General features: G+C 46.7%; 1 protein-coding gene across 2 annotated transcripts in view; it reads right to left on the reverse strand.

The window, feature by feature from the left end:
- Window positions 1-351: 351 nt before the first annotated feature.
- The window catches only part of LOC142578816 (beta-1,4-glucuronyltransferase 1-like), a 45,867-nt gene continuing 33,528 nt past the window's right edge, over window positions 352-12,690 (reverse strand). For both annotated transcript variants that reach the window (XM_075688413.1, XM_075688414.1), the window contains exon 3: window positions 352-4,340. In XM_075688413.1, coding sequence (XP_075544528.1) covers window positions 4,110-4,340 — 231 coding nt within the window. In that variant the 3' untranslated portion in view covers window positions 352-4,109. The remainder of the gene's footprint in view (window positions 4,341-12,690) is intronic.

Genomic DNA, 12,690 nt, shown 5'->3' on the forward strand with positions numbered 1-12,690 from the left:
GGAAATGATGCTTGCGATTGAGATCAAAAGCGCAAACGCTTCCGAGCATGAGCTCAGCAAAGCTCATGCTCGGGGGTGTCAAATGACGTAACGGTCAGATGAGCGATGCAGCATGGGTTGTCGTTTGGAGTGTTTCATTTTCTTTGAACCCCTATAGCGACTGGCGTCGGCGACACTGGGGTGATAAATGAAAGCGTCGATTCTCGCGCCCTCTGGCCGGTGCAAGGTGCCTGTACAGTATGGAGGACGGTGTCTTGTTTTTCGCGAATTCAATATGCCGTATCTCCGAGGGCTCTGACAGCTCTCTCCGTTGTAGGTGATGCGGACGTCGTAAGTGAAACGTACGCACTCGTAAACAAATAACATTTTATTTCACCTATGAAGCAATCGATACATAAGCTACGCAGCCGGTTTGTGGGTTTCCTTTGTTTTGTATTAGTTTCGTCATCTTTACTCTTCGTTTCGATTTGTATACCGTTTCAGAGAGCAACAATTTGCGAGAGCACGTGCGTGTACACAGCGCAATAAATAAGCAGCAGCCCCCTGCTCCCATTCGACACTTCGTCTTCACTCCTACAACTTATGGACAAAAACGGCCGAAAGACGAGACACGCTTGGCCAGTCCTCTGCATGTCTACGTCGTCAAAACATGAGGCAATCATCAGAGCACCAGGCACCGATCAATTTAGGCAGCAAACGGCAGTACCGATTTTTCTTTGTTCCCGTTTCACAGGAGGCAAAGGCGCAAGCAATCAAATCCGTGGCATTTGGTTGCAGTCTCATGATATGACGGCAGTTATTGCGCAGTATGCGCTGCGCATGAGTGCTCGGAAGCTATCCTCATGAAGCGCAATCATTTGCACTACAATAAATGAACGTTTCACAGACATCTTAATCAATTACCGTTCGGTTTTCAAATCCCACAGCTAAACTCTCGGCCGTATAATGCCGGGCATTTCCGTATTAATGAATGCTAAACTATAGGCTAGAATGGCAGATGACATTTTTCTGCATTACCGAGCAAGTCTGTCGTGTGTATAGCGTGAGCACAGGCTTGGTAAGCCGTAAATGACGTACAAACGAAACACAGGTGGCGACACCAGCGCAAAATTGAATTCAGCACCAGTTCCCCATGAAGCCGCGAATTTTGACAGTCAGCCCGTGGCTTGACTGCTTATTGATGCACGTTGAATAAATTGCATCCAAAAGTAAGCAAGCAATAAACCTGTTAACTTCATGGAGCTCTAGCGGTGCAAGGTCTTTCCGAATAAGCGACGATACGATAATGTTCGCCAAATTACAGGTGATTTCATCGGCACCGCGTGAATTCCGTGCGCGTACGAGTTTCAAAAAAGGTCAGTTCTTGAATTTAGCAAGAGCAGTGCATGCAAGCGTCGCGAGGAGCACAATTGTGCGCGATAATAGCAGACGCAAGCTGCGACACTGTAGTTGTAGCTTAAATCACTGTTACTTATCCTGATCTCGCACTTGTGCTGCACTCGTTACCAAGCCTACAAACGGTGGGACACCTCGTACCCCAGGCTTATGTGGTCAGCAAGGCACATCAGTTTTTTTAGAGATGTTCAGAACATACCTCCGCACACACTTGTGCAGACACGTACCTGACAAGAACGCCGCGATTATTACAAAACGGAGATAAGAACAAAAATATGAACGGGCCCACAAGCAAACATGGACCATCTGCAGCTACCTGGTACATGCATTCGAAGAGTATTACAAGCGACGCAAAAATTGTGCACCCGTATACATCATCTCTTCCTTTTCTTTTCAATGAACGTTTTCGGGTTTTCGTTGTCGATATATTTCGCAATTTCTCGCGCAGCACTAGTAACATATGACATGTTTGAACTCTCTTTGTGGCGTATGGATATGCGAGATGCGCAAACAGCGAGGGAACATTGACCGCAACCAAGGGAAATACGACTCGCAGATATTACCCAGGACGCAGGAAGGAGCCTCGGTGTAATTGCAAGAACACATTTAATGAGGAAGTGTTAATTTCCCGTGAGAAATTAGAAATGCGAAAAAGAAATCTTCCAGACTCCGAGAATCATGCATGCAAGGACGGAAACCGGCGCGAAGAAAATGTTGCCTTAATGAGCTGCACTATAGTCGATAAGGTGCGATAATGACGAATCCTGCCGGAGTGATCACGAAATGGCCACTTTGTTGAGCCAAAAGAACATAGACCCCTTGTCGATGTAAATTCGCGAGTAGAGAAACGTATACGTTTCGAAACAATACGAGAAATGCGACAAGATGCAAGTGGTGTGTTCATGCTCACCGCACTGAGGCTCCTTAGCGTGAAATCGCTAGCAAGTCTCCACAGGTGCGCAACGGCGAAGGGGCCAAGTCAATGTGGTGACGCTGCAGCGACGTCAGAAAATAGTCCTCGCCACTAGACCGTTTGGTTCGCCGTTGTAACGGCGTATAGCTGAGGATTGATTCGTACATGAATACAAATATCTTTGAGCCCGCACATGTCGCATTCGATGTAGCATGCGGTTAAAGCGTTCACCCGTCTCAGCTTTTTTCAATCCCTACAAACGTTGCGTACAGAACATTCAGAATGCGTTTTGAGCGGCGGGACCCTGCGTATCCTGTCAGTGTACTGAATCAAATGGGAAGGGCGACCCTTTACAAAGATATAGGGCTGTTTTTCTTCAGCAACGCATTACTATAGGGGCAGTTGACGTAACTGATCATCACTAATAAACTACTTCAACAAGTAGTTGCCGATTAACATTCTCAGTCCGTGCTCGAGGCATGTGCGACAGGGCACCCGATCGCTGTCTCGACGCCGAATCAAGCTTGTTCGGTTTTGTTTTATGAACCCTGATCAATGTTTCACTCGCCAACGGGTAGCAGCAATCTGCAAACAGTACATTACGTCGCGAACGGTCGGGTTGCGTCTAACTCAAGTGCCATGCAGGCGAGAAAAATGGGCGCAGTCGATCGCTCGGGCAGCACCAGCGTGGTGCGCGGCTGTGCGGAGGAAACGCGTGCCTTACGGGGTCGCGGGCAGCGAGTGACTCGATATATCGACGGTGCCGGCGAACGGAGCTCGACATGCGCGCCCAAAGCTCTCAGACTTCAACGACGGATCTCTAAACGGATGTTTCTGCTGCTCGGCATAGAGAATAATTCAAATTATTTTGGTTCGTTATAGGCGGGCTCGATATTCTCGTAAGCACGTGCCCGTAGACAGATAAGGTTTAACAATTATTCACGTCTTATTGGCCACACAGAGACGATGCAAGTCTATCCGGAAGCAAACTGCTACTAAACGCTGCAAAAAACCTTCCGATCGAAATGTGCGATGCCTTACGGGGCACACGAGCATCGTTCGTATGAACATCAAGCGGCGCAGTGGTTGGCTAGAAGCACCACCCTTCCTTCATCTTCGTCTCGAGTATTTAAAATAGCTACCACGGCGAAGCACTTGTTTCGGAATTTCGTGCCTGTAGTGCATTGGCCTTCATAGTACGGAGCCCGGTTGCTCGCTGCGACACCCCCCGGCAACGCTTACTGCAGATCGACCGTCAAAATGCTACGAAGAGAGGCGCACTCTATACTGCTTCGTGCGAAATGTGGAAGCAATGTGGGGTGCGATCGAAAGTCGCCGTAACAACATAGCGAATCCTCCACCGGTCTCCGGCCACCGCTGCCCATCCGTCAACCCCGAATCATTCTTTCTCCTTGCCTATCGCGGAAGACAAATCACTCTTGAAAACAAACGTACAATGGCGATCCTAGATCCCTGTATCAGGAGGATTGCTTGTTACCCTTTACCTGTATTCTTATAAGGGGGTACGCACGTATATATCCCGGTAGCGCGTCCCGGAAAGGGCTTCTTTATTTCTTTTTTTTTGTTTATGACGCGCGACCCGCGAACATGTCAAACACTCGCGGTTCCATCACTTAGCCAGACGACTTTTCCCGTAATCCAACCCCCGTTCGATGCTTGTCGGCCACAACACACGCACGCTCGCCGGTCGAGTCCTCCATTCTGGGTTGTTCACCGAAAGGTCGCACGCACGAACTCCCGTCGCTACCGAAACGAAAGGAAGCACCGCAGCGCACGTCCGTCAGAGCAGCAACGGCTTGGTGGCCGGAGCGAGCGTCGTCTTGGTGGCGGCGGCGGTGACCTGGTATTTTCTCTTCACGTCTCGCTTGAAACTCGCCAGCTTGCGCTGGTTGAGCGCGTTCTGACGCTCGCGCCAGTAGCCCCTGGCCCGGTGGTTCTGCATGCCTCGGTGTAGGGCGAACGCCTCGTCCAGCACCCAGAACTCGAAGCCGGCTGCGTGCGTCTCGTACACCTGCATGTTGTCGAGCAACGCGCATGTACGGCCTTGGCAAACGAAAGGAGTCAGAACAGCTCTGCAAGAGTTAATCGCAGGAGCGTTGAGCAACACTGTAAGGTCAGCGCCGTGTCGCGGAGCGCCGCTACGAAAGTAACAACGGCATGCGCGCATGCGCGGAGAGCATGATCTTGTCTGAAACGTCTTGTGCTATGCTATTCAACTAAGCTTCAAACAAACAAACAAACAAACAAACACGACATGATGTTTAGGAGCGCGGATAGAAAGCCTTGAACAGGTTTTACTGGGTTCGTGCCCCCTATAGAAATGGCAAACAGCGAGAAGAGAGCGGCTAATTAAATAGGTTACAGACTTTTAGTACGTATGTATTAACAGCAAACATAGAAAGTAAATATGTTTGTTTAGCACAACAATTAAGACAACCATATAGAAACTATGTAAGCACTGACAAATATCAATTTGAACAGTATATATATATATATATATATATATATATATATATATATATATATATATATATATATATATATATATAACCAAGAAAGAGCTTACTAATGAACTTAGAATACAGTTAATAGTTATAGGATATACAAATATATGGGTAATAAGTAACGGAAGAAAGAAAGCAAGGAATCAGTTGTCCAGATTCAAATTGCATGTAACCAGCCGTGGTTGCTCAGTGGCTATGGTGTTGGGCTGCTGAGCACGAGGTCGCGGGATCGAATCCCGGCCACGGCGGCCGCATTTCGATGGGGGCCAAATGCGAAAACACCCGTGTGCTTAGATTTAGGTGCACGTTAAAGAACCCCAGGTGGTCAAAATTTCCGGAGTCCTCCACTACGGCGTGCCTCATAATCAGAAAGTGGTTTTGGCACGTAAAACCCCAAATATTATTATTAAATTGCATGTACGGTAAAGCTCACAGAATCTTGCGAGAATCACAAGTATCTTGTGCGCAAAATTTTGTACGATATTTCGGAAATATCGATGTTATCTCTTAACAATTCATTTAGTTAAGATGGCAAGCGAAATTTCAACATTTGTTTTCCATAGTTCGTACGGCATGTTCCAACTTTGTACTTTTCAGGTTTACGTGTATTGTATATAAAGGATGGTTTTCTTGAAGTCCCGCAATCTAATGTATTAATATTCCTAGATGCGTCAGATTTGTAATATCGAGCAAGCCTGTAGGGATACAATGATTTGACGCTGATAATACTGAATTTATGAAATAATTGCGCAGTGTGTGAGTAAGGAGAAACTTTTAAGGCTATACGAACAATTCGTATTTGTAGCCGAAGAAGTTTATGTTTTCGAGCGTTGTCGCGGACAAGAATAGGGCGCCATAATTCATTATCGAGGAATACAAAGAATTATGATAATAATAATATGAAATAGTATGAAATAATAAGATATATACCGACACGGGAAAAGACACATACGGCCTCTGCTGCTTATCCGCTTCAAATGCGCACAACGGTTACAATAAGCGGTTGCAAACGATACGCGTGCTGACAAACAGCAGGGCCAGATTCACGAAAATAGCAGGAGATGCTGTGTATAGGACGCTCTGCGCGCGTGCACATGGCGACACGGCGTTGACCGAAGCGCCGGTCGACGCTCCCGTAAGACTATTGAAGTAGGGGACAGCTGTATGCATCGTGCGTATACACGTGCAAGCGATTGGACAAGTCTGACCAGAAATACTTGAAAGGGAAGAGAGAGAGAGTAGAATTTAGAAAATATTTGACCTCATGACTGAATTAGAGAAAGCTATATAGAGCTCGGAGACAACTCAGACTTGAATGCTGGGGTTTAACGTGCCAAAACCACGATCCGATTATGAGGCACGCCGTAGTGGGAGACTCCGGAAACTTGGACCACGTGGCGTTCTTTAACGTGCACCCAAGGCACAGTTCAAGGGCGTGTTTTGCACTTCGGCCCCGTCGAAATGCGGCAGCCGGGATTTATTCCCGCGCCCTCGGGCTTAGCAGCTCGCGGACATAGCCACTGTACGCCACCACGGCGGGTAACTCCGATTCCCGTGTTCAAATGCATGTGAAGAAATGGTCTCCATGGCCCACAGCGTAATCGATAGGAATGAAATTTAAATGTTGCACTTCATCATCATCATCATCAGCCTGGTTACGCCCACTGCAGGGCAAAGGCCTCTCCCATACTTCTCCAACAACCCCGGTCATGTACTAATTGTGGCCATGCCGTCCCTGCAAACTTCTTAATCTCATCCGCCCACCTAACTTTCTGCCGCCCCCTGCTACGCTTCCCTTCCCTTGGGATCCAGTCCGTAACCCTTAATGACCATCGGTTATCTTCCCTCCTCATTACATGTCCTGCCCATGCCGATTTCTTTTTCTTGATTTCAACTAAGATGTCATTAACTCGCGTTTGTTCCCTCACCCAATCTGCTCTTTTCTTATCCCTTAACGTTACACCTATCATTCTTCTTTCCATAGCTCGTTGTGTCGTCCTCAATTTGAGTAGAACCCTTTTAGTAAGCCTCCAGGTTTCTGCCCCGTAGGTGAGTACTGGTAAGACACAGCTATTATATACTTTTCTCTTGAGGGATAATGGCAACCTGCTGTTCATGATTTGGGAATGCCTGCCAAACGCACCCCAGCCCATTCTTATTCTTCTGATTATTTCCGTCTCATGATCCGGATCCGCCGTCACTACCTGCCCTAAGTAGATGTATTCCCTTACGACTTCCAGTGCCTCGCTGCCTATTGTAAATTGCTGTTCTCTCCCGAGACTGTTAAGCATTACTTTAGTTTTCTGCAGATTAATTTTTAGACCCACTCTTCTGCTTTGGCTCTCCAGGTCAGTGAGCATGCATTGCAATTGGTCCCCTGAGTTACTAAGCAAGGCAATATCATCAGCGAATCGCAAGTTACTAAGGTATTCTCCATTAACTTTTATCCCCAATTCTTCCCAATCCAGGTCTCTGAATACCTCCTGTAAACACGCTGTGAATAGCATTGGAGATATCGTATCTCCCTGCCTGACGCCTTTCTTTATTGGGATTTTGTTGCTTGCTTTATGGAGGACTACGGTGGCTGTGGAGCCGCTATAGATATCTTCCAGTATCTTTACATATGGCTCATCTACACCCTGATTCCGTAATGCCTCCATGACTGCTGAGGTTTCGACTGAATCAAACGCTTTCTCGTAATCAATGAAAGCTATATATAAGGGTTGGTTATATTCTGCACATTTCTCTATCACTTGATTGATAGTGTGAATATGGTCTATTGTTGAGTAGCCTTTACGGAATCCTGCCTGGTCCTTTGGGTGACAGAAGTCTAAGGTGTTCCTGATTCTATTTGTAATTACCTTAGTAAATACTTTGTAGGCAACGGACAGTAAGCTGATCGGTCTATAATTTTTCAAGTCTTTGGCATCCCCTTTCTTATGGATTAGGATAATGTTAGCGTTCTTCCAAGATTCCGGTACGCTCGAGGTCATGAAGCATTGCGTATACAGGGTGGCCAGTTTCTCTAGAACAATCTGTCCACCATCCTTCAACAAATCTGCTGTTACCTGATCCTCCCCAGCTGCCTTCCCACTTTGCATATCTCCTAAGGCTTTCTTTACTTCTTCCGGCGTTACCTTCGGGATTTCGAATTCCTCTAGACTATTTTCTCTTCCATTATCGTCGCGGATGCCACTGGTACTGTATAAATCTCTATAGAACTCCTCAGCCACTTGAACTATCTCATCCATATTAGTAATGATATTGCCGGCTTTGTCTCTTAACGCATACATCTGATTCTTGCCAATTCCTAGTTTCTTCTTCACTGTTTTTAGGCTTCCTCCGTTCCTGAGCGCATGTTCAATTCTATCCATATTATACTTCCTTATGTCAGCTGTCTTACGCTTGTTGATTAACTTCGAAAGTTCTGCAAGTTCTATTCTAGCTGTAGGGTTAGATGCTTTCATACATTGGCGTTTCTTGATCAGATCTTTCGTCTCCTGCGATAGTTTGCTGGTATCCTGCCTAACGGAGTTACCACCGACTTCCATTGCACACTCCTTAATGATGCCCACAAGATTGTCGTTTATTGCTTCAACACTAAGGTCCTCTTCCTGAGTTAAAGCTGAATACCTGTTCTGTAGCTTGATCTGGAATTCCTCTATTTTCCCTCTTACCGCTAACTCATTGATCGACTTCTTATGTGCCAGTTTCTTCCGTTCCCTCCTCAGGTGTAGGCTAATTCGAGTTCTTACCATCCTGTGGTCACTGCAGCGCACCTTGCCGAGCACGTCCACATCTTGTATGATGCCAGGGTTAGCGCAGAGTATGAAGTCTATTTCATTTCTAGTCTCGCCGTTCGGGCTCCTCCACGTCCACTTTCGGCTATCCCGCTTGCGGAAGAAGGTATTCATTATCCTCATATTATTCTGTTCTGCAAACTCTACTAATAGCTCTCCGCTGCTATTCCTAGTGCCTATGCCATATTCACCCACTGCCTTGTCTCCAGCCTGCTTCTTGCCTACCTTGGCATTAAAGTCGCCCATCAGTATAGTGTATTTAGTTTTCACTCTGCCCATCGCCGATTCCACGTCTTCATAGAAGCTTTCGACTTCCTGGTCATCATGACTGGAAGTAGGGGCGTAGACCTGTACAATCTTCATTTTGTACCTCTTATTAAGTTTCACAACAAGACCTGCCACCCTCTCGTTAATGCTATAGAATTCCTGTATGTTACCAGCTATATTCTTATTAATCAGGAATCCGACTCCTAGTTCTCTTCTCTCCGCTAAGCCCCGGTAGCACAGGACGTTCCCGCTATTTAGCACTGTATATGCTTCTTTTGGCCTCCTAGCTTCACTGAGCCCTATTATATCCCATTTACTGCCCTCTAATTCCTCCAATAGCACTGCTAGACTCGCCTCACTAGATAACGTTCTAGCGTTAAACGTTGCCAGGTTCATATTCCAATGGCGGCCCGTCCGGAGCCAGTGATTCTTAGCACCCTCTGCTGCGTCGCAGGTCTGACCGCCGCCGTGGTCAGTTGCTTCGCAGCTGCTGGGGACTGAGGGCCGGGGTTTGATTGTTGTGTTCATAGGAGGTTGTGGCCAAGTACTGCACCAGGGTGGCCAATCCTGCTCTGGTGAGGGAGTGCGTTACCGGTTCTGGTCACCGGGATCAGGCCACACTCCAGGCCTGTTTGTGCAATTTTATCAACACGCGTTTTTTTTTTTAAATATGGTGGAAAATTGCCGGCACCGGGATTCGAACCACGGACCTCTTGCACGCGAGGCGGGTGTTCTACCTCTACGCCACCGCTGCAATCTCACCTAAGTGCAATGTTGCACTTAGGTAGGAATAAATTTTACCGCGTATATGCACTCAAAGCAAAATTTACATTTACTGTTTCAAATAATTTTTCATTTATAAAATGTTGCCGAAAATCGTTAAGTTACAAAATGACGACACAGATTCAAAATTAATAAATGCGGAATACTCGATCGTGCAATCGTGCGTCGATGGCGACCGGAACTCCAGTGAAAGCTCTCCGAGACAAAGGCAGCGGCTACGGTCGCGTTTATGCATGCATGCATGCATTTATGCATTTTCACGGTGGGAATGTATACATACATACATACATACATACACACATACATACACGTATGTATGTATGTATGCATGCATGCATGTATGTATGTATGTATGTATGTATGTATGTATGTATGTATGTATGTATGTATGTATGTATGTATGTATGTATGTATGTATGTATGTATGTATGTATGTATGTATGTATGTATGTATGTATGTATGTATGTATGTATGTATGTATGTATGTATGTATTCGTGTGCGCGAAATAGGAAGATGCTTGGCGGCACCCCAACACTGGCATTCCCTCACTTGCCGCGCACGTGCACCATTGGCAGCGGCTAGCGAGACGGGGCTTTTTTATGAACCGGTGAGTCGCTTTGCTAGAATACTCGTATTCATACCAGCTATAATGGCCAATTAATTTTAACTTTTTAAGAAATGAAAAATACAATATATATATACAATATACAATATATATATATGTGTGTGTGTGTGTGTGTGTGTGTGTGTATTGTATTTTTCCTTTTTTAAAGTCCAGTAACACTTTTCTGTCTATCGTATATAGCCGGCTAAAGACCCCAACACCGGGATGATTTCTCGTGACGCGTATTTCAGTAGGCCCAGAACAGGGGCGCTCTCGAAGCTTCTCGAAAGAACAAGCGGCTATAGCGCTCGCGCTACGGCATCTGTGGCGCCGCCGAGACGCGACCCAAGCCTCGCGAGAGAATTTTGAGAGATGTTCGCACGCGTACTAAAAAGAGATGACTGTGGGCGAATATCCGTAGCACAACCTGCCCTACCTGTAAAGCTTTCAAGACTGAATCTGTGCAAGTCGCGTTGCGCTTCGCGAGGTTGTCATGATGACGGCTGTACGTCCCGTCACTTCGCACGAAAGAAGTCGCCGTCCATGCAGGCGCGTGTGGCCAGAGCACGTTGGAGCAGTTATACTGGTTGTACTTCCACCTGTGGCACCGAAGTGACCAATGGCTGGTTGGCCGCTGCGCACTATACCAGGACATACGCAAGCTAAATATAAAGAAGAGGAGCAGCGATTGCTGCCCTATAATGTAAAACAACAGCGAGAATGCTGAAAGGTTAACATCATTAGCCCGAGTGCGATCCTTCATTTAGAGCAATCGACCGTGTTACCTAGATGCAGCGCCGGTAGCATCGTGAAAGAATAACGATCGCTAACGATGCCCGCGGAGTAGGTGCAGCGACGGGGAGCCTATTTATATAAACCTGTGTATCGATGCGTACATTCTTGCACCCCCTGGCCTCCAACATTTGTTGACGCTGCATGGTAACGCTGCACGGCGAAAAAGCATGCAGCGCAGTTTTTAGGGACATATGTAATTAGACATTAAACTTCGTTGCATTTACGACGCCTATCGGACAGCATTAACGCAAAACTGTCTGAAAACTGACGCTTAACGAGGCAAGGGTGGAAAGCCGGAATGGCCCGATTCCACATAAGGATGCATAATAATTATGAGGCTGGTCTTGGCGCGTGGAATTCTGGAGCTCTGTCCTCGGGAAAGCAAAGCCGGCTTGTGCCATGATTTTCGTTCAATAACGAGCGGGTATGCCCAGCTATTGTGCGCATACAGCCTATAGCTGTCAGCGAATTCTCGCACGCACAGAGTCGGTGCCAGCTCAAAGATAAAAAAGTAAAGTCAAAGGGAGATGGAGTCCCAACCACAGAGTTTCCTACAATAATTATTAGAGGGAACTCTGGCGCTGCGATCGTTCACCCACCGTGGAAATGACGGGAAGTACATGAATTTGTCTAATCTTCGTGCTTGTGGCTTCAAATGTTTTTTCGACTTCGTTTATTAAGCTTTATCTGCCTTCAGTGTCCTAAATGTCAGAGCAACCAATACCTATTCAAGTGCAGGATACTCTGCGAATACACATAACCACTACTATTATTGCAGTGGTTCAGCCTGTCGAGGTGGCCAAATCGAAAAGGACCAAGCGTGTCAACGCGCTGCTCGCGAGAAATTCATGAGGGCGTTATATGGCTCATGTCGGTGAATGAGTCCGTGGCGTAATGGTTTCAGTATCGGGTTTCTGTGCTAAAGGTGTTGCGTTCTAATTCTGCCGTACGTCGGGGAATTTTAATAATGTTCATTTAACTATTTATTACACAGTACTTTATTGAAAATTATAATTTTACATTGTGCACGGTGCCGTTTGAAGCCAGAAGGACGAAGTTTAGGCAAATCCATGTACTTCCCATAATTCCCATGCTGGCGGAACCGTTCCGATTGCAGTTCCCGTAGACACTATAGCGCCAGCGATTCCGCTAGTAATTATTGTAAGAAACTATGGTCCCAACCAATGCGTTGACATCTACGCACAATACACGTGATGTACAATACAGATCACGTGTGAAGCGCGTGATCTTCCCTATGTCCTCAGCGCGCGTGCCCGAGAAAGTGACGTCATTTGAGGGCAGGATACTGGTAAGCAGTAACGAGAAAAGGGCACTAAGCTCCCGGTGAAGTGTCACGTCCGATACTTCCAAAGCAAAATAAAGTTCAAACATCCCACGCGCTGTGGGAATCAACGTTATGCGAAGCATTTTGTTGGCAGCTGGCTACCCAGCATCGTTTGGGACTACGCAAAGAGTTACCAGGCCGACCAACGTGTTCGCGCAAGACGAACAGTCATGTGCCTGGCGCGAGAGCGCGTTTGATGAGAGCAGCAAGACGATCGTTGCCCCGATCGTGCGACGACGACGGCATGATTTCTACTCCGGT

Source organism: Dermacentor variabilis, chromosome 4, assembly GCF_050947875.1.
Source record: "Dermacentor variabilis isolate Ectoservices chromosome 4, ASM5094787v1, whole genome shotgun sequence".
In the NCBI taxonomy this organism is placed as follows: Eukaryota; Metazoa; Arthropoda; class Arachnida; order Ixodida; family Ixodidae; genus Dermacentor; species Dermacentor variabilis.